The 19155-nt window shown below is 36.2% G+C and overlaps 2 protein-coding genes across 7 annotated transcripts in view; both read left to right on the top strand.

The window, feature by feature from the left end:
- The window catches only part of LOC142344658 (cilia- and flagella-associated protein 44-like), a 139135-nt gene extending 129200 nt beyond the window's left edge, over window positions 1-9935 (top strand). For all 6 annotated transcript variants that reach the window (XM_075396484.1, XM_075396486.1, XM_075396488.1 and 3 more), the window contains 5 exons: window positions 691-868; window positions 1420-1558; window positions 2169-2365; window positions 5832-6192; window positions 9295-9935. In XM_075396484.1, the coding sequence (XP_075252599.1) occupies window positions 691-868; window positions 1420-1558; window positions 2169-2365; window positions 5832-6192; window positions 9295-9474 (1055 nt within the window). In that variant the 3' untranslated portion in view covers window positions 9475-9935. The remainder of the gene's footprint in view (window positions 1-690; window positions 869-1419; window positions 1559-2168; window positions 2366-5831; window positions 6193-9294) is intronic.
- Window positions 9936-10021: 86 nt separating this feature from the next.
- Window positions 10022-18798, top strand: LOC142345013 (uncharacterized). Its single transcript, XM_075397097.1, has 3 exons — window positions 10022-10211; window positions 14692-14910; window positions 18613-18798. The coding sequence occupies exons 1-3, from the start codon at window positions 10125-10127 to the stop codon at window positions 18796-18798; spliced, it is 492 nt and encodes a 163-aa protein (XP_075253212.1). The 5' UTR covers window positions 10022-10124.
- The last annotated feature ends 357 nt before the right edge of the window (window positions 18799-19155 follow it).

Below are 19155 nucleotides of genomic sequence, written 5' to 3' on the forward strand. Positions count from 1 at the left end.
TCACGCTAAGGGGAAAGTTGAGTAATATAAAATTTAAAGTAAAATAATTGAAATAGCGGTACGCAGTTTGCTGAAAAACCACGTAAACCCAAAATATGCGAGATTTTCTTTTGAAACTATCAACAAAATAGGGTTTAAGACTTATCGGTGAAGGGAGCCATTTTCCGCGTGGTAGACCACCCCAAATTTTACTGTCAAATTTGCGCAATTTTAATTAAAATCTCTTTTAAGGGCGCAGGCTTGTAATTGTGTGCACTGTATGGTTCCTTCCCCCTCTCAGTTCGAATTATCTAATAATTATAAGTTCAAAATTCTGCGTATTTTCTAAATATTTAGACATATATCCAAAAAACCTGCTCTGCAAATTGAATTTTTAAATGTGCAAGATCTTTGTATTTATCTGTGTGTAAGTTTTTCTCGTTAACAGAAAAGAAAGGTAAATTTGCGTTTTTCATTGTCTTCTGCTCTTTGAAGGAAGAAACTTCGTAACTGCAATTTCTGTGTTCGTTTTCTTGTGATTCGCACCATTTTTATGTCTGGTTTAGTATATTTTGTTTGGTTTTTAGTTGAATTTTATTTAAGGTATAGTTTAATTTTTCTGTTAATGCTTTGAGTGTAATTTATAAATTTACTCAGTTTAATTTTTTAAATATTTAAATCTTTGTCCACGTTTTTTCTTGTCTTGTTCAGAAGGTGAGGAGGACGAAGAAGAAGAGGACGAGGAAAGCGACAGTGACGAGAGTGACTCTGACGAAGATGATTTTGACGAGGATGAAGACGAGACCAGAGTAGTGTTGGATGACAGCGTATGTCCTCCTGGCTGTGAACAGGAACTGTACGACATGGCATGCTCGCTCAGAGAGATCAGGTCTGTAGTGGAGACTGTACAGGAATTGATCTTTTTTAAAAAAATTATGATTTCTTAAGTTTTTCTCGCGCTTAAAAACCGGCTCCTATCGTTTTCTCTCAATTAAAATACTTGGATTTGTAGTACATCAAATGGCAGTGTTTCTGCCTAGTTGTAAAGAGTCAAAAGTGCGGTCAAATTGCATCAAAAGTCCAAGCCAAGTTCAATCTTACAAGCTGGTTAATTGCTCTCAAACGAAATTTGAATAATCATAGTAGTCGCGTTTCTTTTCAAAGTGCAAATTTTGTTCGATCGATTTAATTTTGGATTGATTTTTTCGTCCGTGACTTTTGAGTTTTGCGTGATCTAAATGGATCTCATTCAGGCAGCTAAAAAATATTTTGGAGAAGTTAGAAACCCCCAGGAAATTTATCGTCACGATGTTTGGCTGGGCTATCAACCAACCCCCTCCCCCTACCTGTTGAAGCAATAGAATGGGGGTGGGGGCTGTCGTTCATGAGCAACTCGTCCCACATTAGCCAGATATGTTTTATGCGTGGATTTTTTTCAAGGTTGGACACTGAGGAGATGTTAGGAGAGGAGAAGAAGACATTTGAGATAATGAAGAAGGATGCAGAGGCCATGGCAAAGAAGACAAAAGTCATTGATCACTCTCTAGCAGCTGCTGAGAAGGACTTGGAGGACTTTCAGGTATCGTTACCAAGTAAAAAATTCAGAAAAAGTGACCATAGCTACCAAAGACCCATGCTCGCAAAAAGATCAGTCTGAAATATGGAGAATGAAAGAAAAGGAGCTGAGAACGCTGTTGCTACCTTCCTGTAGATAAAAAGCCTAGTCGCTGCGGTTACGCAAAAGCAAAATAATGATTATATTATGGGTTGCTACTAAGTTAGTTAATATATCTCTTGGTCACTTAAATCTGTTCCTGGATTTCAGGAGCCATAGACTGTTTTCCCTCTTCGTCTCTGATGCTGTAAAATCATGGGTTATGAACTCAATCCGAGTAATGAGATTCTGTATCAAAACATTTATTGAAATCTTTTCAGAGTGCCATGGAAATGTACAAATTCCTTTTTTTCCTGAAGGACAGGATCTTTGACTTAATCAACATTTTCTGTGCTTTCAAGCTGCATTTACATGGTTTTGAACATTTGGATGATTTTACTTAACTTTCTTCTCGGTTTCGAAAAGAACCCCAAGAAAAAACACCCAATTTTTGAGAACAAAAATTCAGGGAACAATCCAACAGAAATAAACCGCCATGAAGGAAGGCATTTGCATGTTTGATGTTTGTGTATAGGTAGAGAAACAAGGGAAATTGAACCAACTGCAGATAATAGTAGTGTTGAAGTTGCACCAGATAGAGTACCTCATCTCTAATGTACTCCCCAATGACCTCTCGGAGGCACTGGTGTTCGAGAGGAATGGACTGTTGCGACTGCAGACCAGGATCCACGAACTGAATGACGAGAAAGTCCAGCAGAATCGCAAACAAAAGTTAGTGCTTGTTTTTTCCACCATAAATTCTTCTTTCGCCTTCCTTGTCGCGCATAACGTGAATATTACAACAGTGATTTTTTTTCAGGACATTAATGTTATCTTAAAGTACTAGTTATGTGATATAATCAAATTTTAGTTTGTTATAAAATCAATTGATCCCATAATCTTTCTGCATTGGATAAACATCTCCCTACTCTTGTTAGAAAATTGTTGTTAGTATTTGATTGAACAGTTCTCCCCACTTTAATCTGGGAAGGACATTTTTATATACATGGAAGACTTTTGAATGGAAGATCTAAAAGTGAGGAAATAAGGTTTTCCTGTGGGAAATTTATAAATTCGCTTTCAACCGAGAAGATTGAAACAGACTTTTTGATAAAAGGTTTTCTTGAAATTTACGAGATCGCGAATTAGGTGTTTATTATAGCTGCGAAGCTGTAAGCTGAGCGTAGCTATATTGCGGTGCTCTTGGTTTTTTTTTGTTTCGTCGTCTGACGCTCTTTTTTCGTTTTACATTTGTTCACACAGCAAAGCTGAAAAAGTCAAATTTTCTGAATGACTTCTTCCTCTCATTAACGGCATTTGCGCGCGTGACGTCATTTCTCACTCGCTTTAGCGAAAGTTTTTAGGTTATTTGCGTGATTAGATTTTGATCATACGTGACTTACCTCACTCAATAAAATGACTTTTGCACTTTAAAACTTAAGTTTAATTTGAATTTGTTTAAGGTCAAAGGAACTCATATGTGCAGTAAAGGTCACTAATAAGAGGCTCCTTTGGAATGAATTTTAACAAGCTTTATTAATCTATCGCTGAATGTTTTTTAGCCTAGTTTTTTGAGCGGCGTCAATTTGTTTTTCAATTTAGATCTGTATCTGTTTCTATCTCTATTATATGGCACGCAGGTCTATTCTTTCGCAGCTATTCCGGCAATCTGCCGGCTATGTTATTGATATTTTTATTGTTCCAACATTTTTCCAAAATGGGGGAATATATATGGCAGGCTGACTTTTTTTTCAGCGAAGTTTTCACTTTTTATTTACGCATCGTAGAGGAAAAAAGAAACATCATTTAAAACCCCGTAGAGGCTGGTTTTGATTTTTCCAAAAGATTATAATTTTATTGCAGGTTTGAAAGGGGGAGCTGTTTGAAAAATTGAAAGGAAAACAGGAAAGGGAAGGTTTTGGATGGTTGGGTTAGGAGAAAGGTTGAGGAGTATATTAAACTAGCTTAGTATAATTTTTAGAAAATTCGTCAGAAATTTAGATAAACAAAATTGTTTACGATCATAATTTATTTGATAAAACAGAAAATTTCCGAAAAATAGTTATTGAAAAGATAAAAACTGAGAAATAAGTTCTTTGAAATCTTTCTGCAGGAGCTCTTCCTCTTCCTCTCAGTGTTTAATTGAGGCTTTAGATTTTTTTTAGTTCAATAGATTTTCGATTTAACCAAGAAAAATGCTAAATGGGAATCGAGAAAATAATTTTTTTGAATAAGAGAAAGAAAAAACTTTGAAATTTTAAATTGATTCTGAAGACTTTCCATTGCCCTTTGGTTAATTTCTCCGATTTACTTCCCTAGAATTCATGTCCAATTGAACTGCTGTGACACTCTATATGCGTGAAAATGTTTTTTTTCCAGAGAAAAGGGAAAAAAACAACGGTCGAATTTCTTTGTTCATCTCTTTGGTGGTTATACGGCCCCGAACAAACTATTTTGCAAGAAAAGAGAGCCTATATATGATAGACTAAGTAATACAACTGAACAGGTGAATTGAAGCTCTTCGTTGGCCTCTTATTGACCAACATTTTTGGTCAACAGAAAAGGTGGAAAAACTTTAAGATATAACAAATGTTTTTTGCTCTAAATAAAAATTAGAAACGCAAATCAAGTAAAGTGTAGGAAAAGTAGAAAATCATACTTCTAATTTTCGTTGCAAGTTTATACTATGCCTTGTAACCCTTCTTCTTTGCAATCTTGCATTTTACGTCCTAATATGACATAAAATAACTAGCTTTCTAAAACTGGTTGTCTTCAATTGGTTCCTTAGTGGACAACAGGAAAGACAACAAATGTAGGAAAGAACGAAAAAATGATTTGTTTTTCAACTTTCTCACTTCAAATTCAAATTGCGGATTTGTAAGGGTCTCGTTTTGAGTAGCAGTCTGATTTATTAGATTTTCTATTGTCGTCCTTTCTATGTTTGCACTTCAAAACAAAAATAGGTGAAATTTTTTTTGAGCAAGAAAGTTTCTTTCCAAACTTCTGCAAAAAATGCTAAAAGCAATTCCTCCATTCAATTAAATTTTCTATAGAAAGATGTTTAGCTGAATTTATTGAATGTGTAGAATTCGTGGCCAGGAGAACAAAAAAGCAACTAAGAAAAAGGAAGAAGATTTTCAACACTGCAACCGTCCTCCCAACTGTTGCTTTGATGAGTTGAAAAACATACTTTCTACAGTTTGTTCAATTTTGATTGAATCGTGAAATTAAGGAATCTACTTGTCTGAGCCAGTTAAAGTAAAGATAACGACGGTATTCCAGTACGAAAATCATATAAAACACTTTAAATTCTGATTTTTTCGTTTGTCACGTAAAAGTTTAATAGAAAATTTTCTTTGTTTTGTTTGATTCGGATTGTTCTAGATTGAAAAATGTCCCAATGAAGACCAAATGAATTGAAAGATAATTTCAAACAGAGGGGTAGCCAATAAGACAGAACTCGACACTATTAACTCTAATTTTTGATGATTTCTTGATATTCGGTTACAGGAAACAATTATTGAATAAATAACTCAATTGGATCTTATTCCGCCCAATTGGTAAAGATTTCGTTAGTAGAACAAATTTTTTTTGAGGAAACAATTCGAAGCAAAAAATCAGTCAATTGTTTGCTGCTTCTAGTGGATACACTGATGGCTTCGTTTCTTTGCAGATAACAGACTGTGTTAATATAAAAGTTTTATTTGCGACTAATTGCTCTTTTTATAAATCATTTTTCTGAGAAGCTACTTTATGTTGCAAAAAATTGAGATGGTAAATGGTTTAACATCTGTTAATATTATATCGAAATCGAGGTTGTGATTTTTTTTCAGTTTTACTATTAAAGAAAGCTGTTTAATGTTGCTTCAAAAATTGCTTAAATTTGAGCTTTTCAAAACTGATTGTCATAAAGAGTTCTTCTTCTCATAACAAGAAAATTTTAGACAAACTTTAGACCTGTGTTGGAACTTTCTGTGCTACGCACAGTCTCGCACGACCCGTCTTGTTTATATTACCAGTGATATTATTCTACACTTGAGAAATTGAATTCGTTGATTATGAAGTTATAATGTGTTTCCCAGATCAAGAAGTATAGGACGGAGAAATGAATTCGTCTCCTTAATGAAGATGTATTGCAAATAAAAGTCACATTTTTCCTGAAGAAGGAGCTCAACGAGATCTAATTATTTCTTTTCAGAGAAAATAAACTTCAAAACGTCCAACTCAAAAAAGGCCGCAAAATGCTCAGCTCCAAAATTCAAGAACTCTCATCCGAGTGTGACCAAATGATGCTGCTCAAATTCGGCCGAACTGTTGACCTTGAACGACTGGAGATGGTAACTGTGAACAGGTTGCTAGAAGAGCTGAAGGAGAAATACAGACAGACTGAACTGTTTTGTGACCGGGAGATACAACAGTGGGATGGCACGATTCAACAGCAGAAGGAGAATATAACTATGTTGACTAGGGATAACACCAGGAGGATTAATCAGATGACGATGCTACTGGGCGAACAGAAAGTCATCGAGGATAACCTGAATGCTAAACAGAAGAAACTTGTAAGTTGGACTTATTTTGTTGAAAAACTATCCAATTTCTTGTCCATTTTGTTTTTGAAAAACGTTTAGTTGCTATAAAAGCTAATGCAGTTGCTGCTAACATAACCATTTCTCATTTCTTTGCAATTTGATCAAGGAAAGATCTTGAACACTTTTATATTCACATTTTTTTCAAAATTAAAACATAAAAATCATTAGACTGAAAATTATTACAATGTCAAAATTATTAGAATATCACATTAGTTAGAACATAAAAGTTAGATATCTATATAATTTTGATGTTCTAATCAGTTTGATATTCTGATAATTTGGAGTTCGGAATCAGAATTTCAAAATGGCGAAAATGTGCCATAAATGCAGTTCAAATTTATCTATTCTAGATATCGGAGAGTTTAATGTTTTTTAAAACTGATTATTGCAACAATTGCCTGTCTTTTTTGTTCCGACCCCTCTTGAGGGGGGGGGAACTATATACTCAAATGGGTTTTTTTGTTCAGACAATTTTGGCCGATCGATATATTCCTCGTAGAGAGTTGAGACTGGTATCATTAGAAAGCTTGTCCAGCGTAGAATACCGAATTAAAAAGTTTTTTGAATTTCGTTTTTTACAGGGAGTTATCGAGGTTCAAACTTTTGAGAAAATAGAGTGAATTCCGTTGATTTTATTCACATTTTCCGGAATTATTGACTAAAATTTTGTTAATTTTGTTGAAATTTGTTAAATTTTTTTGAAGAAAGTTTTATTGATTTTTTAGAGACAAAAATTTTGTTGGCTGTTTTTTTTTCTTTTTTTCGTCAAAAATTCTGGCTAAATATTTCAAAATTCAGGCTTTTTCATCAAAAACAGCATGAAATAAATTTCTTTGGTCCACTTTGATTAAGTTTGCAGGAAGTACTCACCCAAATACCACTAACAAAATCTTTGTACACTCAAAAGGGGGCTAATTCCACTTCAAGCTCCGTTGCGAGTTCTCCGTAATTGAAAAAACTTTGCCGTTTTTTGCTAACTTTACTCGTTGATTATACAAAACGCAGCATTTATTTTTGATTTTTAACTAACAAGATATCTATATCTATAACATTCGAAGAATAAAGTGTTCTTAATGGACGAACAACATTAGGAGAGTTAGTTTTAGACCAATCTTGGACTGTTACAATATAAAAATAATTGGGATTGTAATCAGTCGGTCTTTTTATTAAAAAAATTCGATCTTTTTTATAATTTAATTAAATAACAGAAAATTTCAATTCAAAGCTCACTAGTGATAGGTCCAATTCGCTTTCTAATTTAATTTGCTCTAAATTATTGTATCTAGTTTATTACTTGAAAGCTTAAGGTCGTTTTGACTTTTAAAAATATTTGATTTTTAAATAAATAATGCATTATTGAACTTCACCTCAACTTTTCTCTTAATTTGGTCGACTTGTAGCTTAGTGTCCGCAATGGAAGTTTGCGTATTATTTCTATTGAAGTCAACTTTAGTCTTTATTACAACTTTACACCTTAAGTTATGGTTTTCTGGCTTTGATACTACTAGATTTCACATTTTTTTCAGGTATTTGACCATTTTTGACGTTTTCTAGTTTTGTCACAATATCACGCTATTGACAGTTCATATATCAGATTGTTGGTGTTCAAAATAAATCACAGCCGATAATTTTAAAATCCTAGATGATAGAGACTCTGGTTTTAACGGCTTCGACAACACTTTCTCGAAGAATTGAATTGAATTTTTGAATTTTGTCTTTAACTGTCGTTTTTACTTTGTCCTTCTAGTCGTTTGAAATTTCCTGTACATTGACCAGGTTTTGTTGGCTTGTCATGGAAGCACAGATGAGCCAATATTCTATTATTAGTAGATAGTTGATGGCTTTCATGACTTTGAAAATTGTTTTCCAAAATGAAAAGAAAAACACTTTTTTTAACTTCACAATTTTGTTCCTTTTATTGTCGGTTTGTTACCTGGTCTCTTTAATACAGGCCAAATATGACAGTATTGTTGTCATGATAAGTTGTCAATGGGATTGGTGTCACAAAATCTAATGTTTTTAAAGAATTCGTTATGACTTCACTGGCTTACACACGGGTTTTTAACAAAAAAAATTATTTTTAATTTTTTCATATTATGCGTTCTCTTTGTACACGTAAGATACATTCAGGATAATTGCAGGTCTCAAGGGTTTCCTTAGGAAGAATACGCGAACCTATTTAATTCTTCTTTTTGTAGTTAATAGCTTTCATATTTTTGGAAATAATTTTTTTCGAGAAAAAGTATTACTTGATTCGGCTTTTTTCCCCTTTTTGTCGTCTTGTTACCTGTTATCATTAATGAGAGGTCACATAATACAATATCGGTGTTCGACGAAGGTGCAATCAAATATATTTTGAGGGCCAAATGATGGTTTTACGGCTTTGAAAGCATTTTCTGGCAAAATTTAACTGATTTTTGGTTTGTTGTTTATTAGTTGTTCTTTTTGTAACCGCATAAAAATTGAATACCGACAGTTGTTAATTCTCATCTTTAGAAACACTGGTAATTGTAAGTCTATGGAATATATTAAATGATTTCTAATGGTTTGCATTACTTTAAAAATTAATTGTTTTAGAAAAAATAATCGAACTTTTCAAATTTACTTTTTTTAACCTTTATTGTCTAATTGTTTCCAAGCCTTATTATGGACTGGTCTCATATCTTATCTGGTGAATTATAAATTATTTTATTTAGTTTCAGTTTTATCTGACGCTATTTTGACTTCGTTATTAAGTTTTGTTTTTTAAAACGGACATAAATTTTTTGATGTAATTAATGTTTGTTGTTGTTGTTTGATTTTGGTGTTCGTCTTGACTCGCTTCCTTAATATTGGCATTTTCCATGAATCTAAGGCATCATTTTTTAATCCACTGAGTTATTTGCGTTGGGGCTATCTTTTCGTTCATTCTCTTCCTCATTTGGTAAACAATTATTCCGAAATTGTGGATGAGCGGGGTCGGAACCTTATGTGCCGAATTAAAATTTATCGAGAACTGCTTCTTATTTCATTGACTCATAATTCTCGAAAGTTAATGCCAAAACAACATCATTTCAGATGTCTTCTTTCTAGGGTGGGGAATACGAAGGGAAGAGAAAAGCGGACATTCGGGAGAGAGAACGTCTGATCCAGTTGGTACAACTTCAGTCCCAGGAAATAGAAGCCCTCAAGGAAGAAATAACCCTTCTGTCCCGAAAGGGGGGACACATCCTGCCACCTGCACAGCCCCCAATGCCCATCAATCAGACATAATTGCAACCTCTCCCCTCCCCCGCTTCCTATTTTCATCGTGAGCATTAAAAACTGATTAGCTAAAAAGACTGAAACGCTTTTACCGAATTTGGCAGCTTACAAACAAACTTAGAATAAAAAAATGAACATTTATTTTATATTGGGCAAATTCATTTAGCTGTTTACTGAACAATAAATTGAAATTTTGTTTTTCAGCTGACTTGAACTACTAAAATAGTTCATTTTTTGTTTCGAAATCTGTCATAGAAAGGTTTAACAACATCCTTGAACTCATCACATCCTACGTCTCACAATTTAAAAAGAAAGTTCAAAATTTTAGCCACAAATGAGCCAGTGGTCTCAAATTTAAATTCTGCAATTCATAATTTGTATTTACAATGTAAATATGTACGTAGTCATATGTATAATGGCCTCGTTGTAAATATTATCGAAGTTTCATCTCAATTTAGTTTTCCAAATGTTCTTGTTTTTTCCACCGGCTTTGGAAATTGTTTAATGAGAAGACACCTGGTTTGTTCATGCATAATTCATGCAAATATCCACAGTTTTAAAACGGGGAAACGTGCATTTTAGTCGGCATTATCCGATATTCCATTTGGAAGCATAGAAACGTAGTTGTTGGAATGTTTTTAGTTTGAAATTTACTGTTAATGAATATGGAAAAACTGATACCAGTAGTGATTCTGATTGTTTGTGTTACCCAAATTAAGGCCAGATTGTACGCTGACGGTTGCCAGGTAAGAAAAGTTCTAACTCTCTATAATTAAATGATAACTGGAAGGGAAACAGTAGCTCCCAAAAAAATCGATTCTAACACTGCGTGACGATAGGTTAAAACATTTCGTTAAATTCTTTGATTTTTTTGGAAGGTTTCAAAAAGCCTCAACCAACTTTTGTTCAATATGAATCATATCATAAGATATGAGTTCGAGTTAATAATTTTGGGTGTCATCAGTGCGTTCAAAATTCTTGGATACGGACGAAAAATTAAAGCTAGCAAAGTATTGCCTGCTTACAATTTTAAAACCATTAAACTAACTTTGTCGAATTATTAGGGGCACAAATCAACAGTGTTGAGTTATTAATAGCCACCCCAGCTTCTCAGCCGTCTATTATAGCCCTCCTATTTTTTTTTACTTCGCACTAATTTTTTTCGCTTTACCTTAGTTCACAGCTTGTTCAACATTTTGCGTGAAATATTTTGGAGTTCTCTAGGCTATTTTCACTCTTTTCTCATTGCGCCTAAAGTGTGTTTAGACAGCAGTTGCTCAGCAAAGCAATTCAAAGTGAACAGAGCCAGTATCGAAAAATGATCAGCACGTTCAGCTCCAAAATGACATCAAAATAGCTCACACCTTAAAATCGTTTGTAAACAAAACAATTTTTTTCATTTGTTTTTTTTTCAATTCCAATTTTGGTTTGGGAAACAACAGCGGCTACTTTTCGGCAATCTGCTGGGTATGTCTGACTTTCGCAGACGGAATGAAAACCGTTTTCAACTAAGTTAATTGAATTAAATTCACAAAGAGGAAAAAGTAACACAATATTTTACAATAGAATTTAGAGATTTACAGGAGAGATCTGAATAGTAGATCAAAATGTTGCTTTGAATTCAGTGATCAAAACAAGCCAAAAGAGTCTTTTGTATGTAAAACCATTATCAGTGCGAAGAAATCAACATAGAATTCTAACCATAGCATCATGATTTATAGTAGGGTTCGTAAGGGTCACCAATTAGGTTTTGCTTCTAAAAGTTTTTCGCGAGGGATACTTTAATTAGTATGTATTTGATTTTTTCTATGATTTCGTACACACTTTTGATGATATCAAAATCATTCAATTCCTGCTAGACATATTTTACATCAACTAATCTCACTCTAATAATAAATTATAACTAGCCTGCTTTGTATATGTAATTTTTAAACAAAACTTGAAAATAACGTAACACGTTTTCCGCATAGCCAGTGTCTATTGGTAGGTGCATTCGTGCCTGGACACAATGTTGACTGTGAACATGATGTCTTGTCTCCTCTGTTTGACCCGATAAGGAAGTGATTTTAAACAATCTTCTGCTGCCAATTGAAAAGTTGCATCTTGACATCGGAGAAAACTCATGCGTCGGGATGCTACTATGATGTCGTCAAACCGAACCCGTTTGAAGTTGCGACCACCTTTCTTTGTTCAATTAGACAACCAATGACCGTCCCCACTTCTGGTGAACCCCTGTCTCAGTATGAAGTTCGCCAGCTCCTTGTATGAGTTGTCAGCAGCCTTTTTCAAACCATAAATTGGTTTACTTAGTCGGCATAATAACTTCTCTCTATTTGATCCGAGTTTCGAAATTTCCTGCGGCTGTTCCAGTTACACCTCTTCCTCTATTGGAGATTGTAGGTAAGCCGTCTTGATACCAATCTAGTGCATCACATGGCCCCGTTTAGCTGATAGTTGAAGTAGAATCCCAAATGTCTCCAGCCTACAGATAGGCATAAAAGTCTCAAAATAGTCCAGTCTTTCCGCTTGTTTGAAGTTTTTTGCCAGATAGCGTTCTTTGTTTTCGTCAACTGGACCACCAGGTCCGAATTTTACTTCTTAAACCCATTTGCTGGGGATTACGTCTCTGTCTGTAGGTGGTCTCACTAGATCCCAAGTTTTGTCTTGGAGAGCCTGGACATCGATCTTCATTGCCGGTTGCCACTGGCACCAATCATCTTTCTTGGCTTCATAGCCTGTCCTGATTTCCACATAGTCTCACTCAGTCACAAAGGGATTAGCCACGTAGAACAATCCTTGCTAGTGTCGCTCATCTGGGCTCAGACCATTAAAGCCAACAGTCTCTGTGGCTGAACAATTTTCAGTGTCACTGTCATCCATTGACTCTGAGTCTTTTCGTCTCCCTCCTGTTGCAGTAGAATCTTCATCTATTATTGCTTTCTCAGCAGATAGTAAAAATAGCAGAAACTAAAATTCCTAAAATTCATTTGAAATTCTACGTGTCTTAAGCAATGGCTAAATTAAACTTAACAATGACTACCATGTCTACTTTGCCAATATTGATAATAATAAAATTTCTTCTTCATCGGTCGAAGTAGGATGCATTTTTTGTAATGCTATTTCAATTTCCATGTCAATAGATAAAAAAGATAGCTATCATTTACTTCATTTCATGGTTTTTTAGTTATTAGTCCGTTTCTGGCTCTTAAAGAAAAATGCGCAAACAAATTTTGCTAACGTTAAAGAAAAAGTTACTTCGATTTGTTTTAAATTTTGATGTTCCTCTACACAATCAATTTTGCTAGCGTTAGATGAAAAACCAATTGTGCAGGTTAATTGTGACTGTATTTTTTTCGTATTGGTTGAAAGGGCAATATAGGCAGTGATTATTTGTCGATTATGTAGCATTTCGAAAAGGGTTTATAGCATTTCCTCATCTAGAAAATACTCTATTGCAATTCAGCAAAATTTGGGTCAGTGGTGCTCTTAAGACATGCGCGGCCATTCGGTGCGGCCGCAAAGTTCAATCGTGCTTTTGCACGTTTTTCAAAATTCAAATCTAACAAGCTTTTGTGGCGTTTGCGTCAGACGCTTTTCGTGTAGAATGTTATGGTTGTAGCTTTTTTCTTTTCAACCCAGTTTTTCTGTATGTGTTGAAAGTGTAGTTTGTTTGCAAGAGAGTTCTGGCGTGACTCAGCTCCTTTTGAACCAAATTAAATCTGTTCAATTCGTCTGCTAAGGTTGATCACGTTTCTTTTGTATAAAGATTAAAAGTAAAACTTGACCAGTCCAAGCCGGCAGGATTTGAAAATTCCGTCGGCACAGTGACAGTTATCGGTCAGCTCGAGATCCTGCTGTGTAATCGCCACTTCATGTTTTAATATAATTTTATGATGGCAATAGTGCTCAGTGGAAAATTTCTATCAGTTATAGTCTCGCCCACGTTGTTCAGAACAAAAGATACATTTCTGCGCTGACTCAACTATCTGAATCATCGGGTTGCAACATCCTTCCATTAGTTGCGAGTAAGCTGTTGAGACCACTTAAATCCCTGACATTTGGAAGCATTATTGATAAGGGCTTGCTGTTCCTGCTTCACTGAAATTGACGTTTCAGATATCTTTGACAACTAAAAATTGGAGAGCGAAAAAGAAAACTTGTGTAAAAACAAAACTGGCGCAAAATTTTTCTGTTCCGTCAAAACATAGTGTACCACAATCATTGTGATGTCTTAAAAGTTTGTTCATGTATGTTTTTGGATCCTGTCGAAGGATCCCCGCAAATGTACTCTTTGATAAAAAGATAAATGAGCAGCTGGAAAATTGCTTCTTTTATGTTGAGTGCTGTTTTGGCTTGCTTGAAGCTGCGTGGAGTGGTAGTTGACGGGCAGTATAAACCCGGACTTGAGTCTCAGAGCTTTTCAGCGCTGAAACAGCTCATTTCAAGAGTAAAAACACATTTCAAGAGTTGTTGGCGGGAGTTAAGTTGAACATATTATTTTTCATGACGTAAATTTTATTCAAAATCAGACTGTCCAGTGTAAGCTGTGACATGAACAAAGTACTGGCCATCCTAAAAAACAGAATGTCTTTAGACTGATTCAGCGCTGATTTGCTCTGTCACCAATCTCCGGAAATCACTTTCCATTGTCTGGGGCTTTGAGCCAGGCCGGTTTTGAGTCTCATACATCATCTATTGAGTGAGAGGATTTGGAAAAGATTGTACAGAAGGGTAGGGCATTAGTTCCACAGACTAGGATGGTGGCCTTAATTGTAACCAATTAAAAACTTGAGAATCGTCTCGAAAAATATATCCCGTTATATAGTGTTGCCAGGGGATAAATATATGGAAATGTGTCAGCAGATTTTTGTTTGATCAGAACGTGCCTCTTATGTCTCTCAGACGACACCCCACATCACCGAAGTATAGGTAGCACAAAAGTTGGAAGGGTTAGTTTTCCCGAGATTCTCAGGGAATGATATATAATATGGCCCAAAAGCAGACTCTCCCTCCTTGGTGCGTCATTATGAAAATTCTGACATTGAAAATGTGGACAGCATAAAAATGAAAATAAGTTGCACGAACGGAAATAAGTCGACCGATAAGAGATCGGCTTGAACTTGACTGCCTAATCAGAGGTGGAACTCCATTTATCAAAAATGAAAGCCAAATTTGCCATGACGGAAGTTAGTTCTGAAGAAATAACAAAATGGATTGTATTATAAGGAAAACACGTACTTGTGTGACGCGGGCAACAACGAACTTTGTAACGCAAATGCTGGTCAATGTGAGTGCGAGGAGAACTTCTTCGCTGTGGACGCAGTTTGTGCACCCAATGGACGACCGGGAGACCTGTGTAGGGAAGGGACAATTGGGAGCAACGGAAGATGTAACTGTTTTTATGGCTACACCAGGATGACCGACAACACCTGTGGACTATGTCTGGTTGGTCAATAATAATAATAATAATAATCAATTGTTTACCATGGAATAAAATCCCATTTCAGGGTGAATCTTCAAAAAAAACATAAGTAAGTAAAAGTAAGTAAAATTTTGGGGGATCCAAATAATCTGTACTAATATCTGTGTGTGAATACGTGTGGTGGGGGGGGGGGGGGGTGTTGGCATCAGACAAGAGCAAATCCTGAATTTCAAATACAAAATCGTAGTGTTACTGGTTGTATGTACCAACCCATACCCATACTCCGGTGACTTTCGGATGTAGGATTCTACCAGTCAAAATCAAAAATGCTAGCGGGAGAAAATTTTTGTCGCGGCCAAATATGATGATTTATTGCATTACAATGGGATGGTGATCTTTGTCAAAGGTCTTTTACAGTTCAGGCGGATAAAAACTTGCTCAGCGCATTTTTCAAAAAATAGATTTTATCTAAAAATTGTTGAAGCTCAGCTTTCACAACATGCATAGGAATTTACATCAGCATCTGAGATAAGGAAAACTCTTTTGGATTGCTCATTAGTCATCGTAATAGTCCCAGTTGTTTTTGTTTTAGTTACTAGTTGAACCATAGTCACGTGAGGTGGAGAAAAGGGGGAAATAACATTAGCAATTCAATGCAGACTCAACAGTACTAGCCTTAGCAAACGGCTTTCTGCATATACATCAGCAAAATATTGAAAATAAGCTGACTTGGGCAGCAATTAACGTGTTACTGTATCTTGCGTTTATAATGTTCTTGAGTAGTAAATTGTTATTGTGTCTTGTTTTGAAAGTTATTCTTGAACACTAAATTATTTGTTAGTTTGTCTTGTATCTACAAATTATTGTAGCTGCAATTCAACTGTTACGATCCCCGGCTGCCGGTATTTCAACTCGTTAGTACAAAATGCAAAACTAACATAAGTTTAAGGATAATTATCTGTCTTCGATTTGTTTTTCTATCGGAATTCTACTGATATAAATATAGAGATCCCATATTGTATGATCTGTAGCAATCCAGTCCGATTCGAGATTGAAAAACTCAGAATGGCAAGTAGTCAAACGATTTGTAATGCAACGATAAGAAAACAGCGGATAACCAGTTACAAAAGCGAACTGCAAAAACTAAATATCCGAAAAGATTTTGAACCGCTGAAACGAACAGGGTGCTTTAAAGCTTTCCTCGTTGCAACCGATTGGGAGAGCAGCCGTTACATTTGGTCCACCAACCCGGACAGTGGAAATCAAACTGCAGTTCAATTCATTGAACAGATTACAAAGCGAAAATCTTTGTTTCCGAGACTATCAATAAGGAAACAAGGTACTGCCTGAATTACAAAACAAAATGACTGAGTCATGGAGTTGCAACAACCTGGAAAAGCAGCAGATTCAGAGCTGCTTGGAGCAATTTCGAGCATAAACGAAAGTAGGCTACGACATATTTCAAAACGGGGATGGGCCTAGCAAGTTCAGTACAGTCTCTCAACAGATTCAAGCTATTGACAACCACCGTCAACAACATTCTGCAGAACGATGTGATTCGTATTCATTTTGCAATCATTAATTAGAACAACAAAAATTCTTCAGCAACTGGAATAACGATTGGTTACCATATCTTCACGGACAGAAAAGTACGTCAAACCAACAAAGTAATTCAATTGTTTTCGCGTCTGAAGCAGAGCCGTCAGAAGTTGAAGCATTGCCGACAGATCAAAAGCGTTGTATCTCAGATAGAAATGACAACACAAGCCAAGCGACAGTAGACACCGTTAAACAATCAAGATATAGAGAACGTTTCGGAAACATCTTCACCGAAACGAGGGATTGAAGAAAAAATGAGAGATTTCGAAAAAAAGAATTTGAAACAAAGTTGCAACTTGAAAGAACGCAATTAGAAAAAAGGAAGCTTGATCAGGAAATTCAGATGAAAGAACGTGAGATGCAGCGTCAGCTTTGGGAAAGAGAGCGAGCGCTAGACCGCAAATTGCAAATCACAGCGTTGGAGAAGGATCTTTTACGTTCTCAATCAACAAATGTTCATGACAAGTTGCCTTTCAATTGGACCTTAAAAAAAGAGAGAAATGTCCCGGAATTGGCCCATACGATGAGCAAAATAAAATCCGACCAAAAACCAGCTTTGATGTCAGCCCTGAACGGATTGAAGATAGGAATTTTTCAAGGCATCTTAACTCTCAGGACTGTTCACCAAATGTTGAAGATCGGAATGCTTTGCACAAAGTAGGTATGCCGAAAACGATCGTAAAACCAAACAGTAGCAATTTGCCAAAGTTGAAGTTGAATAGTCATCACAGTGGCCTAAGGAGTCTAGCATCTTTATCAGCAACAGCGGATAACTCCACAATTCCCGATTCATAGCAAATAAGCCACTTGAAGAAGCAAAATCCGCAAGTTCGTGAGCGGGATATTCCTGAAACTTTTACAGCGCTGCCCTGAGCATTCTATAAACAAAGTTTGGAAGATCGCTTGTAATCATAGATGTGCAGCCAGAGAGCATTCAAAAAGCAAATCAAAGGAAGCCTCACGACTCAGCAATCCTGATTCAGTTTAAAGTTTTTCTCTGACTTTGTGAACGTGCTCAAAAAGTACAGAGAAATTGGTGATCTATAATCAAGTTCGACGTTGTATGCGGCAGTCGACAAGCTACCACAGATACTCAAAGAAAAATGATGGTTCTAAGTTGATGACAGAGACGAAGACTGGCCTGATCTAATAATTTTTGAAGAGTTGCATTTGTGCATGAAGAATACCCCGCGTTTAAAATTGAGCGGAAACAGGAAGACATGTGCGATACAAAAGGAGAAAACTGATTCTCGAAGACATCGAATTTCAGTGCGATTTCCAACGTAAAGGAAACAAAACCAACCAGAAGCGATCAATGTTCGATTGCGGATGGAACTCGTCGTTATTGTAACTGTCCATTATTCAAGAACATGAATGTTAACGATCGATATGTAGCAGCGACGAAGCAACGCTTGTGTTATGGATGGCTGGAAAAAGGACATGCAATCAAAGGTTGCAAAGTCAGCACGTAGGGCAGAAATGGTTGTACCAAAAAGCACAAGAGATTCCTACACTCAGAAAATCAAACGGTTGAGGGCAATCACGCAGTAGGCAACGGTTTTACAAGTTTTTTCAAATAGTTCCGGTCTCCATCCAGAGTGGCAGTAATCAAATAAACACATATGTTTCCGTCGATAAAGGCGTCATTCATTGATCAAATCATTCAAGAGAACTTGCAAGCCCAAGGGAGCGATGTTACGCCTAATAAAGCGGTAATACAAGGAAAAGATCTGAAGACCGAAAAAGTTCCTGCAAAAAAGGGAATGCATTCACGGGTGCACTCGCTCGATGCGTTTGTACACCCGTCAAATTCATTGGGAAACACAAACTATGACTACAACAAAGCACTTGAGTGAGCTTCCAAACAGATATTTCAATTTGATGGAACTTGGCATCTTTATAGGCCAAGACGCCTAAGAACAACAAAAGGCGTTAGACTAAAAGACAGGAACAAGAAGTGAACTTGTCGCTGTCCTGACGGAAATAGGGGTACTCAGTGGACACATGAAGAGCAAGAAAAGACAAATTATTTTGCATTTCAACAGCACAGAGGGCGTGAAAGTGGCAGAGAACATCCAATTCTTGTGGGACATTGAAACCCATGCTTCCAAAATCAACATTTTCAGTCAGTCAAAGAAAGAGCAGCAAGCTACAAAGTTCTCAGAGACAACTACAAAGTTTACAGACGAGCTGTGCGAAGTGGACATGCTCTGAAGTGTCCCAGAAACCAATCTTTCGAAGAACGATCGTTCAGCGCTGGTCAGCTCTACTCACTGGAACAAAGACCCCAACCAGATTCAAATTTAAAGTAATTGTCTCAACAGTCGATTGATACAGATGTTGATAAAAGATTCGCGAAGATCTTTGCTAAATTTGAAGTCATAGGCAATTTCGGAAAGGAACAGTAATTGCCACACCCCCCTTTAGTGAACCCAAACAAGACTGGTAAATTTTGCCGTGTTTGCAACGCTGCAGCAAAATACAAAGATGTATGCCTGATTGACAAGTTGTTAGCCGGACCCGATCTACTACGACCAATAACCCTAACTGCGGAAATTGTTATTATTTTTCTGTAAATGCAAGCTCCTGAACGAGCTGCCTCAGACACCTTTGGCGACCAACACTGAACGAATCAGTGCAAACTGACAAGTATCAGCGTCAAATTTTTG

Source organism: Convolutriloba macropyga, chromosome 8 (assembly GCF_964194025.1).
Source record: "Convolutriloba macropyga chromosome 8, txConMacr16.3, whole genome shotgun sequence".
Taxonomy (NCBI): domain Eukaryota; kingdom Metazoa; phylum Xenacoelomorpha; order Acoela; family Convolutidae; genus Convolutriloba; species Convolutriloba macropyga.